Source organism: Centruroides vittatus, unplaced genomic scaffold, assembly GCF_030686945.1.
Source record: "Centruroides vittatus isolate TY-2023 unplaced genomic scaffold, ASM3068694v2 contig_329, whole genome shotgun sequence".
Taxonomy (NCBI): Eukaryota; Metazoa; Arthropoda; class Arachnida; order Scorpiones; family Buthidae; genus Centruroides; species Centruroides vittatus.
The window spans coordinates 3,425,269-3,443,732 of NW_027122113.1; the positions used below are offsets into that span (position 1 = coordinate 3,425,269).

Consider the following 18,464-nt stretch of genomic DNA (forward strand, 5'->3'; position numbering starts at 1 on the left):
GGTCATCAAAGGATGCATGTGGGAAGCTGTTAGCCAACGAACAGGAAGTTTCCAAAAGATGGAAAGAATATTTCCAGGATCTTCTGAACTGTCCAGACCCCATGACTCCAGCCACATTCCTCCCAAAACAGGCTGTCCAACCAGAAGTTAAAGAACCTACTCAGAGTGAAGTTTAGGTCATCATACAAAATCTCCACAATCACAAAGCTGCAGGGACTGACAATATCAAACCTGAGCTCATCAAATATGGTGGGCAGCAGCTTGCAAAGGCAATCCATAATCTGATTCTGCAGATCTGGAGGCAGGACAGAATGCCAATGGAATGGAAGGAAGCAGGCATGATCCCCATACAAAAGAAAGGAAATAAAATGGAGTGTAAACTACAGGGGATCTCCCTACTCCAGGTGACATACAAGATCCTGCCACCTCTAGTTATGAGGAGATTGACTCCATAAATGGAGAGAACTCTTCTCGAACTGCACTTACAAAAATAACTACACTTTACCAACTTTTAACATGCAGTCTATTTTATTAAAGTAATCTAACGTTTTCAGTCAATTAATTGACCTTCATTAGGATTGAACAATTTTTGATTTATTATAGGCATTAGTTGGTGCCCATTGTATTCATCATTTGTTTATTTATCTATTTCTTTATTATTATTAATTTTTATTTTTGTGTGTATAGTTAGTGTATTCATATATTTGTATGTTATCAGTCTGTAGATTTTATTTATCTGTTTTCGGACTTATGCAATAGGCATTGGAAAACTTTTAAAGTTAAAAACATTCTATAATCGGTTTTGTTCGTCATAAATTGAAAAGTTTTGATCCTGGTGAATGTCAATTAATTGACCAAAAATGTTAGATTACTTTAATAAAATAGATTGCATGTTAAAGGTTGGTAAAGTGTAGTTACATGGAGAGAGTCGTGGGTGAATATCAAGCTGATTTTTGAAAAAATAGAGCCACAACTGATCAAATCTTTGCATTAAGACAACTTGTTGAGAAGAACTGGGAATACAATGTTGACACACACCTGCTGTTCATTGATTTTCAAAACGCTGTACGTCAGCATCCACAGGCAATCAGTGTGAAAGGCCATGAAGGAGTTTGAGATACCAGACAAACTCTCTAGAATTGCAGAAATTTGCATGAGTGAGGTGTGGTATACAATAAAATCCAGGGCCACAAGGTCGGACAGCTTCCAGGGTGTCTCCCTGTTTCAGGATTGAAACAGGGAGACGCCCTGTCTCCTCTTCTCTTTAACATCACTCTAGAAAAAGTTGTCAGAATGGCCAAGGAGATAGACAATAGCGAAGTTGAGGCCGAAGTTTTAAACGAAAAATGTGTACGTCGGACATTCAGCGCCACTTTCCTGTAAGCCTAGAAGTTTACAATGGTGTTTGGAAAGTCAGTGGAATCATGCTCAACATTCCAAATACCATTGTCAAACTTCTAGGCTTATAGGAAAGTGGCACTGAACGTCCGATGTACATGTTTTCGCGTTTAAAACTTCGGCCTCAACCTTGCTAATACAAAGGAAAATGACTCAAGAGACAAACTGTCACTACTAGTATATGCAGATGACATTGTCATAATTGCAGCATCTCGACAAGATTAACATCAAAATTAGCAACAGCTGCCAAGAGCATGGGTCTGATCATCAATGAAGAGAAGACTAAATACATGGTTATTTCTAAAAAGGGAGAATCCCACATAGAACATCTAACCATAAACAATATGACATTCAGCCCTACAGAATCCTTCAAGTACTTACGGACTGACATAAACAAACAATGACATCAAGGAGATAGGGACTTGCTTGCTAAAGGGAAACAAAATCTACTTTGGGCTTACAAACATACTAAAAAGCAGACTCCTTAGTAAAAGAATGAAACTAACTGTATATGAATCGCTGATTAGACCTGTGGTTTTGTGTGGATGTGAAACATTGCCAATGACAAAGCAGGAGGAACTACAATTACAGAGATTTGAAAACAAAATATTAAGGAAAATCTTCAGACCTGTAAAAGACTATGATGATAATGGTATCATGGTCAATGGAGAACCAATATGGAGGAAGAACAAACCAGGAACTGCAGACAACCTACAAGCCCTGATCACACAGATGATTAAGGCCAGATGATTACAGTGGCTAGGCCATGTCTTAAGGCTTCCTATAATGGCAACAGCTTCATGAGGGCTTCATTATGAGGGAAAAAGGAAGAGGCCAAGAGGCTGTCCATAAAAAAGTGGATAGATGGGGTCACTGAAGATCTACTAAACCTCAGAATCAAAAATTGGTAGAGGCAGGCTATACACCAAATGAGATGAAGAAGGATTGAGGGTGTGGTTAAGGGTCTCCAAGGCTCACAATGCCAGATAAAGAAGAAAATTAAGTCCAATTTTATTTTTTTCTAATCTCTAAGCCATTTACATGTTGACATGACAGTTCATCTGCTCATGAAATTGAATAGAATTTGGATGAAATTTGAAACAATTTAAAGAATCAAATGTTTATGCATTGTTTTATTCCTGAAGTTCAAAACAACTAGATAAAAGTATGTGATGAAGAGAAGGGAAAAGAACTGTAATATGATTTTTTCCAATAAAACAGTATAAAGTTAAATTTGTGATGTTGGAGATCAGTCTTGGGATAAAAATTAAAATTATGTTATTTATTTATTTATGTTTAAGTAAATATAAATAACACAATTTATTGATAAAAATTATCTGAAAATGAAACACTTTTAGAAATATTGATATATGAGGTATTAATAATTATATTATTTTTATTATCATTTGTTTTTATAATAGTAATTGATCATACTTTTCAATTAAAGAGAATATTCTATAAAAAATAATAAATGCAATCATGTATTAAATATATTTAGTATATCAATACTATATTTTAAAATATGTTTCAGTCATTAGTTTTGCTCACCCATTTGCCATTTATCAATTTGTTTACGGAAGCGTTAAATGTGATTGCTCCCCAATTTTTTGAAAATGGAGAGCCAAGTATTGAAGCAGGTAAGTTGTAATGAGTGTGATATATCTCTCCATTAATTTGATTTCATTTAGTTTGAAAAAGAAATTAAAGAAATTAAACAAACATATAATATATTTTAAAGTAAAATATATATGTTTGTTTAATTATAATATTGGTATTATAATTTAATTATATAATGAAAAATTGATTTTAAGTTAGGATATTTATATAATTAATTAATTGAGGATTTTCTGATTAATAAAAGTGAACTGCTTTGGAATTTATTTGTTATTTTTTAAACTGAATTTATTTAATTTTAAATTAGTGCTTATTATTTATCTTTAAATTTATGACTAAAATGTTTAGGACTTGTGTATAGATTTATAAGCTACCCAATGAAATAAATTTGTAAAATATCATGATCTTACTTGAGAACATTCTAGAGGAAATTCAAATAATTAATAAAAATAAATATTTAAAAAATTTTTTCCATTCTGCAAAGATTTCTAAAATTTGGACTTTATCCAAATAATTTAATTTTATAAATTCACTTTTGGTAAAAGAACAGATAATTCAATTAAAATGCATTAAAATTTTATTACAAAAGTTAAAAATCTTTCAAAATAAAACTGCATAAAAATTAATTTAACTTTTTAAATTCTAAAATTTCAATTCTGTGTGTACCATCCTTGTAATCCAAAAAAATTGATTCTGGTAGACGATCATACAGCAATGGTTAGGAACTTTCAGTTTATTAAATTTTTTAATGTAAACAAAAACAAATGATGGACAATTACAAATTTATTGATTTAAGATTAATTTAAAAGAAAATCATCAGATATTTTAAATACAGATAGTCCCAAATGAATGTATTCAAGTAAACATTCAGTGATGTTGATTTTAATAGTGTTTTCTGTTTTTGAAAAAAAGAAAGTCATTTGGAGAAATATCAATCTTTATTTTTACATTTTGAGCAATTAAACTAAGTTATAAATAAAATATTTTGTAACGTAATAATAAAATGATAATATGTCATAGTCTCCATTGTCATTAATCTAACTAGCTATAGTTTGTGTAGCAAAAAGTAGACATGACTCTGGAAGTGTCTATGTCAGATGAAAGGGTTGGAAGGAGACATGTGATTAATATGTGATAACATTAGAATTAAAAGTAATAAAATTTGTAAAAAAAAAATAATATAGTAAAATTATTTATGATAAAGATGGTATAAAAATGCTTTAGAAATGTAAAAAAACAAAACAGCTGTAAGAGATCAGAACATGTCTCTACTCCCAATGATCTCACATGTCTTCTTCCATCCTTTTCGTCTGACACAGACTCTTCCAGATCAGGCTAACTCATGTATGTTCTTTCACTGTGTGGCCTTTAATTGGTTTTGATGTTAACTTCAGAAAAAGTATTCAAAAAATTTGTTTTAATTTAATTATGTTTGTTATTGACAAGACTATGTCTTGTTTATAAAATCACGGTGCCATCAACAGCTGCCCACATTAGAAGTATGAAGGAGTACATGTCAGGAGTTGCAATTTGGCACAGAGTATTAGGTGCCCAAATCATGTGCACATAAAAAAACCAAACTTTTGGTACTCGGGACCGACAACTGAGTCAAAATAAAATACAAAATGGCAACACTCTCTACAAACAGGCATTAGTGCAAGACTTGCACATGTGTTGCTTGTTGGGAAGTTGGAAATACAAACATTGCAAAATCGAATTTTAACAAATGAATCTTTGAAAAAACCCATTTACCTGTCCCATTTTATTCCTGACATATCTCTGGTTGTGACCTGCTGACCTTGATTGGTTGACCCAAGATATCTTGTTTCAGCATTAGAACGTTTTCGAAACTAGATGGTGCTAGTTGTTGTTATATAATTTTATATTAAAACTAACTTTTGAAATATATATTTTTTTTGTTTGTTTTTACACCTATTAATATATTTATTTTGTTTGTGCAAAATAAAGAAATAATTTCAGATGATACAATAGCCAAGATTATTTTTTCAAAAACGGGAAATTTTTGTTAGGCATCGACAAAAATTCAACACAGGGTGACACGTAATGGAGAGAAATTTTGACATTGAATAGGTTAATTCCACCAAAAATGCCTTGTGGCCGTGGCTGAGATCGATGAAGTTTGAATGATAGCACTCAAAATCAGCAATACCAAAGAAGATTGGAGAATGAGAATGAGACCTGCTGTGAGCATCGAAGTGATCTCACTTACCGTAGCCAAGAACAGGCCAGTGACAACACAACCTGTCGTAACCACAGTGGCAACAAAGCCCATCATAATCTAAGCCAGGACCCTGAGTACTGGTGTCAACTTTTCCTCATTGGAGAGTGCTCATTTTTCTCTTTTCTTTAGAAAATGGTCTGCAGTTGAGCCCTGGGTCTTTGAGACATAGTCTTGTCCCAAAAATGGCTTTGGTGTTTTACTTGTTTCAAAATAACATCATTAAGATAAAAAATAAACAAGAATGGAACTTTTTGTTTCTTAAATTCTGTAAGGTTCAGATACACGGACACTTGGCAATGTTCATCTTAAATTTATTTTAGTCAATACATACACCTGTATTTGTGTAAGTTTTTATAGAGTTTAAGAAACAACCTTTATAGAGTTTAAGAAACAACAAGAATTACTGGCATGGTTTCAAAATACGTCTAAAAAAAGAATGGAACTTGTTAAAATTTCTATTGTGATATTATTTATAACTAATTGCAGCTTTTTAACTAATTCTTAAAATCTTGAATATTATTTTTACTTTTTGTAATTTGTAGGGATACCAAAAAATAATAATTTATTAAAATGAAAACATTTTAAATTAAATAAATGCCATAATGCTATACAGTATATGATGTGTGATTTATGTGATTATGGTTATAAATATGTGTTAATACTATACCTAATGATTCAGCATGAAAAAAAAATTTCTAAATTCTGTTAAATTCTATATTACCAAATAAAATTAATTTTGGATCTAAACAAAGAACTTAATTTTATCTATATTCATAAGACAATTCATGAGCATTAAACATTATTTGCTACATCTACATTATTTTTTTTCTTTCAGTAGGCTGTTAGCGTATCAATAAAATTTAACTTGACATTTCTACACCAGCAAATACATCATATTATTTATTTGTGGGGATGTAACAATATTTTTATCACTTCAATAGCATGTATGGCGAAAATTAGTTTCCAATTTTTAAATAATTTTGAATTTAAAATAATTTAAACACACTGTTTGAATTCCAGTTTTGAATTTTATACCTGATAATACCTGACGAAGACCAAGTTTTTGGTTGAAAATGTTAGTTTTTATCTAAAGCTGTTCGTACTGGGATATAAGAAAGGTTTTCAGTATGTTGATTTATCCTTCCCAGGGATTGTGCAAGAAGTTGGTTTGAATTTTACTTGCTTTTCAATGCTTTCATTTTAATTTGTAATGCCAATAAAAATATATGAACATTGAATGAGATCTTAAACAAGTTTATGATTTTTCTGTAGTACTTGAAGAATTATTACTATTTAAAGGAAATTTTATAAGTTTGGTTCCATTTTCAATAGTAATCTATAAAAGAAAGAAATCAATTTTAAAGAAAACTACTCTTATGAGAGTAGTTTTCTTTAAAAGTGGTTTAAAACTGAACTAAAAAGATCATAATTAAATATTATATTTAGAAAAAAGAATTGTAATCTTGATGTATAAGTCAAAAATTTTAATGTTTTCATATTTAATATGTGAAATTAATATTTTTTAAATGCATGGATCAAAATAGCAGAGATTTTTTTATGTCATCAACAAAAAAAAATTTAATAACTAATGAAGTAGAAAATTAAAGAGACTATGGACTGATTGACAAAAATGTTATGCATCCAGATAATTTTATCACATTATTGTAAAACTTGGCATACAGCTATGTTTTAGACATATATGTAAATGATTAGAATTGTAAAGTCTGATTGCATGTCAGGTAATGCATCCAGAATGACTTAAAATGTTGTCCCAGTATATAAAAAGGCTTGCAGAGATTCACTGTATTCAGAATTTTTAGTGTATCTGTTGTTTGAAAGGTTTTGAATGCCAGGGTGCAGAAAGACATTAAGCACAACTGACAAACTTTGAGAAAGGCCTCCTCAACAGGTTGAAAGAAACAAGTTGGTTGTTTTGCCAGATTGTCTGTCATTTGGGTTCTGATGACTTTGAGGAATTATGAGGATACATATACACCGGGGGCAATGAATGTATGAGGGCACATATACAGTAGGCAGGTTCTGCATGCCTAGACAGACCACCTGGAGAGATCTGTGATTGTTGTTTGTGATTGTTTCATATGATCATGAAACAATCACAAACAGCATCTTTGTTCTGTATCCAGAGATATTTTTGTACTAATAGGACAAATCAAAGCCCATTGAGTACATAGCAGGTAGGCAAGGCAGTTGCAACATCAGTTTACTACTGATACCTCAGTCAGACTCACTAAATCTAGTCATAGACATCAATAGTAAACTGGATCTGGGATCAAATCTGGACAAGCAACTTCAGGAATTTTTCATAGGCAGTCCATCTCAGATATGTTGGGCCTTTTCCCTTACAACTTAGCTCTCCAGTTATGAGCATGGACTAAAGGTATTTTTTGTGCTCACAGGCAGAAAGAATGAAAAAAATAAATAAACAAGTTGTTATTATATGACAAAGAACAAAATATAATGGACCACCATTTGCATATCTGAAGGAACTATTCAGTCTTTTTGGTCTAGTTCGACCAAAAAGACTGAATAAATGGTATAATCCTAATTTAAAGTCAAGATACAAAATGGCAGAACTAATACTTTTTACAACAGACTCATAGTATTATAATTTTTAATAATATCTAGAAACAGGTGGAAGCCTCACTACAGAATATATAGTATTGGCAGATGGCTAGCAGAGGCAAATTTGCATACACAGTTATCATTACATGTCCTGCCATTAGCTCCCTGACATTGTTGCTTTCATTTGCAATGGTTCTGTGACAGAGAAGCATGGACTGCCACAGACTGGTAGTTTATCATCTTTGGTAATGAATCCTGGTTGTGTTTGGAAATATATGGCCATTTTAGTATGTGGAGAATTACTGGTGAGTGCTTCAGCTCTACTTTTACTGTTGAATAGCATACTGATTTGTGTGAGGAAGAACCTGATTTTGTTTTTAATTACTTATTTTTTGTTTAGTTATATTTAGTTTGAAGATTTTATTTAGTTTAGGGTGACTTATTTATGTTTTCAACCAAGAAAATCAAAATTTAAAACCAAGCATACCATTTACAGTATGTCTTTGTATGCCATAGACCATGTGACCAATTTTAAGAGAGAAATCAACTTCAAAATGAAAATTTGAAATTTTTTATACTTTGTTTTATTATAAAAAAACATTGAATATATTAATATATATAAGAAAGTAGTAATTGAATTCTTTATCAAAAATTCATTTTAAGTATTGTTCAGTTTTTATGTTTGAAATAAATGTATTGATGTTAAATAATTTTTAAAAGATAGTGTATGAATAAGCATAACTTAGTCTTATATTTGTTATATTTTTTCCATTCATTCTCATGTAAGATATTTCTTTGAACTCATACGTAATGCAAGAACCAAGAAAAACAATTATACAATAAATTTGATTTCTTAATAATTAATTTCATTTAATATTAATATTAATTAATTAGATTAAACCAGACAAATCATAAGTTGCAGTAAAAACTTTAATTACTGTAATGTTTTTGTCTACATTTAACTGTAATTTCAAAAAAGGTTTTAGAATAAACATTTGAAATAAGTACACTCAACTTGCTCAAGAAATAAGACAGATGTGGAGGATGGAGAAGGTATTTATTGTACCTGTTGTCCTCTCTTCTACTGGTGTCATACCACATACACTACACAAAATTTTAGAAATCTTAATAACATATACCTACAGAAAGCTGCAATACTGAACACGTGTCCCTTTGTGAAGAAGTTTCTAGATGTTGATACCACATACATCAATAACAGCTTAATGTTACACTTGTTTGGGTAGCTACTTTAGTCTGGCATAGCACTTGGCACCAGTATCAGCTGGGCATGACATTCACAACATAATAATAATAATAAAATGAGAAACAAAGGTAAAAAATAACAAGAAGTAAAATAAGGACAGTATCCCTGTAGATATAATAAGAGTACATCAAAGGCTACATATAATTTGTCTATAAAAAAGTCTGCCATGCTGTAGATAAAATGTTAATGTCCTTGTAATTGATAGCTCATCCACAGTAAACTAATTTATAAATAAGTAATTTTTCCACGTATTGAAGATGGTGTTGACTCCACACTTTCTGTATGGTTTTGGCCTGGACCCAATTAATGTTGACAGAGTGGGATCAGAGAGGGTGTATACCACCAATGCAATGGTTGAATTAGATCTTTGGATGTCATCTTGATGTATAATACCTTTAATCTTGCATGTAGAGATCTCAGGATGCCCTAATATATTGCAAATCCTTCACTGGAACAGAGTAAATGCCTGGGATGTGCTTTGGGTTGGGAGTTTCCTTGTCATTACATAGGATTTTGTGCATGGAGGAGGTATTTCTTTTAAAAATAATGTGGCCAGTGAATTTTCCAATCTCCTTGTAGATATTACAGATGAAAAGAGGCTTAGTCAATGATCATATATAATATTTGGTTCTTATGTTGTTCTTCAGTTTATCAATTGTTTTCAGCCTAAAACCCTGATAGACTGGAAACAGTTTGATGACTGTAGGTTTAAAACCAAAATGTTTGCCAAGGGATTTGATGAAGTCCAACTCCTCTTGACAGTATGTTTAGGTCCTTTTAATCAGTTACGAGCTAGTAGCCCTTAAAGGCCACTAGTTTGTAACTGAGTACATTGTGAGACGCTCAGGGAATAAAAAGTAGGTTATGGGAGGGCTTCCTATATAGTCTCCACCATTCCCAAGCAAGAGCAATGTCCAGAAAGTGTGCTTTATTCCAGAATTTTTTCAAATTACTGTTCTGTTCGATCTTAACTTATAATTTTGTGTTTGCTTTAGAAAGGTTGTTTAAATACAGTTAAAAACATTATAGTAATTAAAATTTTTGTTGTGATTTATAGTTTCTGTTTGGATTGATATATCACTGCAGTTTTGAGTAGTTGTAATTAATTAGATTAATATTTGAATTTAGGCAAAATTGTACAAAAAAAGTATTTTTGATAATTATTTAATTACTATTTTAAATTTATAACATTTATATATATATATATATTTATTTATTTACTTTAAAATTGTTTAGCTTGTCATGACATTGACCAGTGGTCTGCTCCTACACCTGGTGTTACACTTATTTTGCCTTTGATGGGTACTGTTTTTCAGGTAAGAATTTTGTTTTGATTCTAGTATTATTTTCTTGTTAATATTAATTAAATACAGATAAACATGATTCAGTTTTACTAACAATATTAGATAGGGATATAAATTTTATTAATTAAACATAAATAAGAAAATATTTGTAATTTCAGTATATGGGTTCCAGTAGAGTTCTCAACTGAGTTGAGAACTCTACCGGAACCCATATACTGAACTTGAGTTCTCAACAAGTTGAGATAAGTTGAGAAACTTGAGAAAGTTTGAGAAAGTTGAAATTTTGAAGTTGAAAGTTTGAAACTTGAGAAAGTTGAGAACTTGAGTTCTCAACTTTATTTTATTTCAGTATATGATTATTTCATTTAAATTAATAATAATTTTTATAACTTAATTAAATTATCTTGTTTAATTATAATAAATTTAATAGGAAAGGATATGAAATTTATTAAACAATGTGAATTGCTTAAGAAAATAATTTTGTTCCAATTTACTTAAATCACAATTGAAATTTTGAAATAAGATACTTGTATGGTGTAGTGCTGCCCATGTTCATTCTATAAGGTGATTTCCAAGCTTAGTGAAGTTTACTTTTTATCTTAATTTTGCCATTTTCTGTCTCCAGCATAATAGAACAATTCCCTAATTTTAACTAACATATATTTTACTTTATATATATTTTAACAGTTTACTAATGATTTAAATTCAGTTGGTATGGTGGCAAAAATAAAACTTTGCATTTAACACTTTCTGTTAACTTGCTAACTCTCTACACTTGTGAAAGCTCACATAGTCAAGAATGATAATTTATCCTGACAATGTCTTAATACACAATCCTCAAAGTATTACACTTGATAACTCACGCATAGCATTTCAGTTCAAAGATGTTCTTTTTATTTTAGATATATTTATTTTGTGAATAAGATAGAACATACACATTTTAATATCATCTATTTTTTAAGAAAGAATACAAAAACTATTCTATATAAATTTACATACCTTTGTAGCTATCTTTTGTATTTTATATTTGTATGGTTTTTAGTTGTTTGTAGTTTAATAATTTTAATAGTAGTATTTTTATTATGGGTTTTACTGTTGTTAAAGGTGGATGGTAATCTCGAGTCATCTTAGTCTTTATTTAGTAAAAATTAAAACACAAATTATGAATTGTTATTTAATTTTAATATACTGTGTTACTATTACAACTTTCTACCTTTACTGGATATTTTGGTAAATAAGTTACAGGTTTATGGAAACTAAACAATTTCAATGTAAAATATTGATGACAAAAATAAATCCAGGATTTACTTTTAATAACTTTTTATTAACCTGTTAATAAAAATTATGCCATTTGTTATTCATTATCGTGGGCAAATTGAGACTAATAATTGTTAATTGTATGAGTTATGAGTTGGATGGCTGTTTTGGTCTTGTTTTAACTATTCTTGTGTCATGCTACCCAACATGTGTGATGTTTCCTATTAACAGGGTATGACAGCAAATGAACAGCAAAATTTTTATTTTTCTTCCTGTGTTGAACCATAAATGAATCTAACCAATTTTTTAATTAAGTTTTATAGATGGCAAAAGCTTATGACTTTTCAATGATGAATATATTCTGTTTTAGTCCTTTTGAAGAAATTGTTTTTGAGTTCCGGATGAAACACTTTTTTTTTTCTTTCAATATTTATGTTTTATTGCATCAAGTTTCAGAAGTCATCTTCAAAATTGTGACACTGAAAGTAAGTCTAATATCTAATTATAAGAAATGGCCTTACTTCTGAAACAGTCTTACTTGTAGAAATATCTAATTTATGTAACATACTTAAAAATCAAATGATGTTTTATTTAAAGGATGTATATTTTATTTCATTTTCTCCAGAAACATATATATATATATATATATATATAAATAAATTAACTGAAAGTATTAGAAAAATTAAAAGCTTGAATATTTTGTTTATCATCTTACATTTTAATGGTTTAACACTATATAACAATTCTTATAAAGTTGTTTTTTTTAATTTTCTAATATGATTTCAGTTATTAAAGTTTATAATTTATTTATTATTAGGTAATTTATGTTTCACTAACGGATTATTTTAATAATTAATTTAGCTGAATTTATAGTCTATGAAAATTATACTTGTAAAAATTAAATAAACTATGAATGTAATCTTTATGGATTTCTTATTTTAGTAATATTTATATATTTTAAATATTTCATTTTTATGAAATTTGGGAATTTTTTAAATTTCAGGTACGAATTCCAAGCAGCTTTGATAAATTAAGTACTTCACCAACAACTCAATCTCCTTTACGTCAGGTAGGAACTGGAAAACTGAATAGATTGAGTATTTATTTACTTTTAATTTTGAATAATATATTAATGTTACAATTTAAATTATATCATGTTCAAAAATATTTTTCAGATGGCTCATAATAATCCTGTGATATTGCCATCAATTCATGAAATTGATATTTTTAGGTAATTATATTTAAATTTTGAAATTGCATAACAGTTTATATCATAATTGGTCACATTCTAAAATTTTAGTAAGCTAGAATTTTAAAAAATTTAAATAACTTTATTATAAATTTAAAAATATTAAAGGATTAATTATTCCAAGCTTTCGACCATTTGACAGCCAACAGACTTTAGAAGTCTGTTGAAATCTCTAATGTAATATTTCATAAATTTAATTCTGGAGTTATACTTTTTGAAAAAATTAATTACATATCATTACTTACTTGGAAATGATTACATCAATTCAAGCTTAAAAATGTATATTAAATAAGAACTTTCAAGAGAATGGTTCTTACAAAGAATTATTTTGATTATTATTGGAAGCATTAATAATTACAAATTGGAAATGTCATTAACATAATTTGAACCCTTTGTAATTTGATATAATACAAGAATTTTAGCTTTTGATAGTTTAAATATAGATTCCTCCAAAAGTATACAAAATCATTTGATTACATTTTTATTTATTATATTATAAATGATAAAAATTTTACATATGAAAATTATTGTGCAAATAATTTCAAATTTCTTTCCTATTTAATTGCTATCATCTCATAACACAGCATATTTATTAAATTATTTAGTTAGTTTTGCCAAAATGGAAGTTTGTATTTTTTAAAATGCTGTTTACTTTAAAATTTTATAAAAAATTAAAAATAAATCTGTAAAAAGAAGAGTTTATATGCTAGGTAAGGACATTGAAAGATTTATAGAACAAGATAACATCTACATTTATCAGTTTATATATAACATATATTATAAATTCCTTTGTTGTATGTTTTTTTTATATCCATCACTGTTTTAAAAAGCTAATTAATTTTAAAAGTACTGTTAAGTAAAAGTAATGTGATAGTTACTGTTATGTTTTATTAAGATTTGCTATGTTTAAGACAATTATTTTTATTTTACTGACATATCACTTAATGTTTTATTAATTATAGATTAAATGATTTAATGACTAGAGTTTTCTTAAATAATAATGAAATTAAGTATTAAACTAATTACTTTATTTTTAGGTGCTTTCTTCCAGTATTATCCCATGTCCAGTTATTGTGGGAATTAGTGATCACTGCAGAAGTAAGCAAAATAATTATTTAATGATTTATAAATGTTTTATTTTAAATTTGAAGAATTTATTATTTTATTTCATTGCTTATTTCATAAATTGTTATTTTAGCCGGTTGTAGTAATGGCAACATCTCCTACCGTGTGTTCAGAAATGGTGCAGGCTTTAATAAGGTTAGTCTCTGTCTAATAATTATTTTCTTATGTTGGAAGATAGTTAATAAATATATTTTTTTGTAACTTTATTTCATTAAATAAAAACTTTTTTATAACTTTTCAGTATGATATGGCCTCTTCGTTATTGTAGTGATTTTAGGCCATTTTTTACCATTCATGATAGTGAATTTAAAGAATACACTACTAAAATTCAAGCTCCGTATGTACTTTGTTATTTAATTATTTAATGATATATATTATTTTCATTAATAAAAAATCAATACTTTGATTTTAATCTAAGATAAAATAAACACATTTAAACTCTAATTTTTAGAAGCTCTTTAATAATTTTTTTAACCATTATTATGCTATCTTTTTTATGTAGTGAGCATAATTGGTTTAAAAATTAAACTTTAATCTACTTTAGATGTACATAAGATTTATTTACAATTTAAATGCATACTATCTAAAAATAATCTTAAGTTCTAGAGTTAAATAGAAATTTTAGAACTCTAGTATGTGTATGTTATGTTGTTGCTTGAATAGTAATAAAGTAAAAATGTTACCATATTTATTTCATTAATAATCACACCTAGTTTTCAAAGAATAGAAATAATACACTCAAACCTGTTTTTGTGCGGTCTTCTGTTGTGCGATTTTTTATTTCTGCGATTTGTTTTGTGTGATTTTTTGTGTGCGGTATATGAATTTCAATTCAAATTGGTATACTGCACAAAAATAATTGCACAAAACACATTGCACATATAAAAAATCGCACAAAAAAGACCGCACAAAAACAGGTTTGAGTGTAGATGCTTTCTAATAGTAAGCATTCTCTAATAAACAGTGCAGTTGAAACTGGAAAAAGTTAAAGACAATATGCTGTTTATTAGAATAAATATGGTAATTTAATTAACTAAACAGTTTCATTATTTATGAAATAAGAATTTAACTAAATTAATAAAAGTCTTTTTATTATTAAAAAAAAAAGTTTTTTATGATTCAAATATAAAAATCCAAATTATTTTGCATTAACTAACTTACTGTTATTATTTTCTAAAGAAGTAAGTAAATATTCTGTAATTTGTACAAACAAGTTTCTCCTTTTGATCACAAATTAATTGTAATATTCTCTGATTCAACTTCTACATTTCTAAAATATCCAAATTTATAAATTGTGTAATTAAATTACTATTGTTTATTAGAAAATACAAAAATGAATATAAATATACAGTGGGTGATCAGTTAACGAAGAGTTCAGACTGTGAACAAATCGGATAACAAACACTTTTGCGAAAGATTTTTATGTTTGGGTAATGAACACTTCACAGAACAAACACAAAAAGAAGCAACATAAAATAATGACTACTGATTGGTTTTCCCTTGTCTCCAAGTAACAATTCGAAACCTTTCGGAGTGCACGAGACATCGACATTAACACTCAACCTGATACCAATTACATAGTATTCCTCCAAACTTTGAAACTCTCCATTGTAATTCCAGCTTTTTGTTTATCTTTCAGCTTCCAAATAATTTTTTTATAGTCTTTGTGAGACTGTTGGGCATTTGTTAAGTTTTGCATTGGTTTTTATTTTCTAAAGGTGAGAGTTTAACTGTCCTATCAGATATTTGTTAATGTTTTAACACCAAAATTTTGAATTTTATTCAGGCCTCACATTTACATAATTCTTTCGTGTGCTAGTTGATTTCTGTTCTCTGAATTTTTGTGAGTGCTTTTCTACACTTTTTATTTAAAAAAAAAAAAAATTGATAATATTATGGAGCCTAAAAAGAGTGGAGTGTAAACTATAGAAACGAAGCAAGAAATAACAGCCATGGTAGAGAATGGACAGATGTCTGATGTTGTTAGGCAGTATGGCTTGAACAGGTCTACAGTAGGCACAATCTTAGCTAAGAAAAATGTAATCAAGAAGACTCAAGCAACTAAAGGTTTAACGAAAATCACATCTGAGAAACAAATAACATTTAAGTGCTCTTAATGGAACCTGAAACTGATCTGATGACAGAAGAAACTCAGCGAGATGTGTTTTCTACTGAAAAAGAGGAAGATGAAAGAGGACCTATGCTGACATCTGCTATTAAAGATCTTCTGAAGAAGTGAGAGGATGTCAGAATAACTGATGTAGAATAGCATCCAAACCAGGTTGAGGTTAATAGCCTTGGGGATCTCTACGATGACAATGCTTTTAATCACTTTCAAAAAATCCTGAAGAAGAAAGAAAAGCAATCAATATTGGACAGATTCTTTAACATCCCACAAATGGAAAAACAACACAACTGATAAAAATGCAAGACTGTGTATATATGTACATTTATCATTACATATAAATAAACAAAGTAAGAAAGTATATAATTTTTATTTATTTTTTGGGGTCTCCAGAACAAATTAATCAAATTCCCATAAGAATCTATGATAAATCAATAATTGGGTTATGAACAAAGTCTTGGAATGGATTATGCAGGGCTTAAAGTGACTCTCTTTTTTAGCTTTTTTAGCTTTTTTTCATAGCTCCTCTCTTTTTTAGCTTTTTCTGAGAAAAACGCACTTTTTTAGCTTTTTTCACTTCCCATGTGAAATTTTTTTTTCGTAAATGCGCTCAGGAGCGAAATAGCAACCAGCACTTCCCCGTATGCCTTATGGACTGTGCGCGACATGTTAAGGCACTGTCGTATACACATGTAGTGTACTACATTTATATAGACTAACAAAACGAGGAGCTTCCCAAAGCTTAATACTCTGCACATGCTGTAGGAATTTGCACGTGGGTTCTCCTTGCTTGTATCCTTGTGAAATACCGATCTCCGCGGCGCTTCGATATAATCACGCTGCATTAAGTCAAGTACACTTCTAGTTCGGCGTTAAGAGTGATTTTTATACAGCATTATTTTTAGCATTTGTATTTATTTAAGCGCAGTGGACAAAAGAAAGAAATAGATTTTATTTAATACTAACAGTAGAAACTCATGTTTTAGCAACGGAAAATCGTATAGAACCCAATACTTTCTGAAGTAAGTTGCTAAGCAAACTTCTTCCCAACCGCCTGCTATTCTTTAGCTTAAACGATGACATTTACTCGTTTTTGACTACCGTAGAAAAACCGAAAAAATAATTGTTGAGCGATAATAAATTTGATTTCTACTGTTATTATTAAATAAAACGTTGTAGGACACTCGTTTCAAAGCTTGTATCTTTCTAGCACTCTGTAAAATTAAAGATCGAGCGAATCTCGTGCCAGGAAATACAAGATTTTAAACTAATATCCTAAATATTAATAACTTCTGTAGAGACAATCTTTAGACAAAGACAAAAGTTTGGTTTTAAGTGGGTGCTTATATATTTGGCATGCACCATGGTTTTCTGCATTCTAACGGTGTCCTTCATTTTCCATTTCGACAAACTATAAAACTCTTCATGCACGTGCGCATTCGAACAGCTGCGGTCAATCCGGCACCAAATTAAAAAATTAATTTGTAAATATTTAGCATCGAAAAACCGCTATTTTCACTTTAATCTAGCTTTTTGATATGCTTCTAGTCGAACTCAGTCAAAAAATTAATTTAATTATAATTTATAGAAGATTTTAATATTTTAATATTAGAAAATAATTAGCATAAATTACATGGTGTCATGTCTCATCTTCGCTCCCGTTCAAGTTTTGATCGCCGATGTTTGTTTTTACTTCTGCTGGGTTTTATTTCAACCTTGACCATTTGGTTACGCAAAGTGGGGAGACGGGCATCATGTGATCGCATACCTGACTTTTTACAAGTTTCCTTACCTCGAAAGAAACTTATATTTTTTCTCGATTTTAATTATTATTAATTAACTTTTTTGATGGATTCTTATATCTTTGCATTATCTAAAGTTGCAGATATAAATGCGTAAATCTTTATTTAAAAAATTGTTTTTCTTATATTTTAAAATTCAAAAAAAAATTAAATATCGGAAATGCTAAACTATAAGTACAGTGTGTTTTACATTATCATTGCGAACAGATACAGCCAATTATTTTATAAACGTATTTATTATTTCAATTTTTATAAATTATTTAATTTGATGCAACGTAATCAATTAATTACTGTGGCGCGTTAACATGGGCGTAGCCAGGAAAGGGCATGGGTGGGCACCCCCCCAGTTAACCTGGTGCCCCTCCCCAGAAAATTACAGCCCGGCCCCCACGCAGTTAACTTGGTGCCCCTCCCTAGAAAATTACAGCTTCTACTAGGCCCCCCATAACAACGCGTTAATTAATATGGAGGCGAGACTCGATTCAATTACTTTTTCATTTC

General features: G+C 29.3%; 1 protein-coding gene across 1 annotated transcript in view; it reads left to right on the plus strand.

Moving 5' to 3' along the window:
- The window catches only part of LOC136973793 (protein DENND6A), a 55,123-nt gene that overhangs the window by 24,891 nt on the left and 11,768 nt on the right, over positions 1–18,464 (plus strand). The window contains exons 5-11 of the mRNA XM_067268561.1: positions 2,930–3,035; positions 10,338–10,417; positions 12,666–12,731; positions 12,838–12,893; positions 13,949–14,009; positions 14,110–14,171; positions 14,278–14,373. Of these exons, the coding sequence (XP_067124662.1) occupies positions 2,930–3,035; positions 10,338–10,417; positions 12,666–12,731; positions 12,838–12,893; positions 13,949–14,009; positions 14,110–14,171; positions 14,278–14,373 (527 nt within the window). The remainder of the gene's footprint in view (positions 1–2,929; positions 3,036–10,337; positions 10,418–12,665; positions 12,732–12,837; positions 12,894–13,948; positions 14,010–14,109; positions 14,172–14,277; positions 14,374–18,464) is intronic.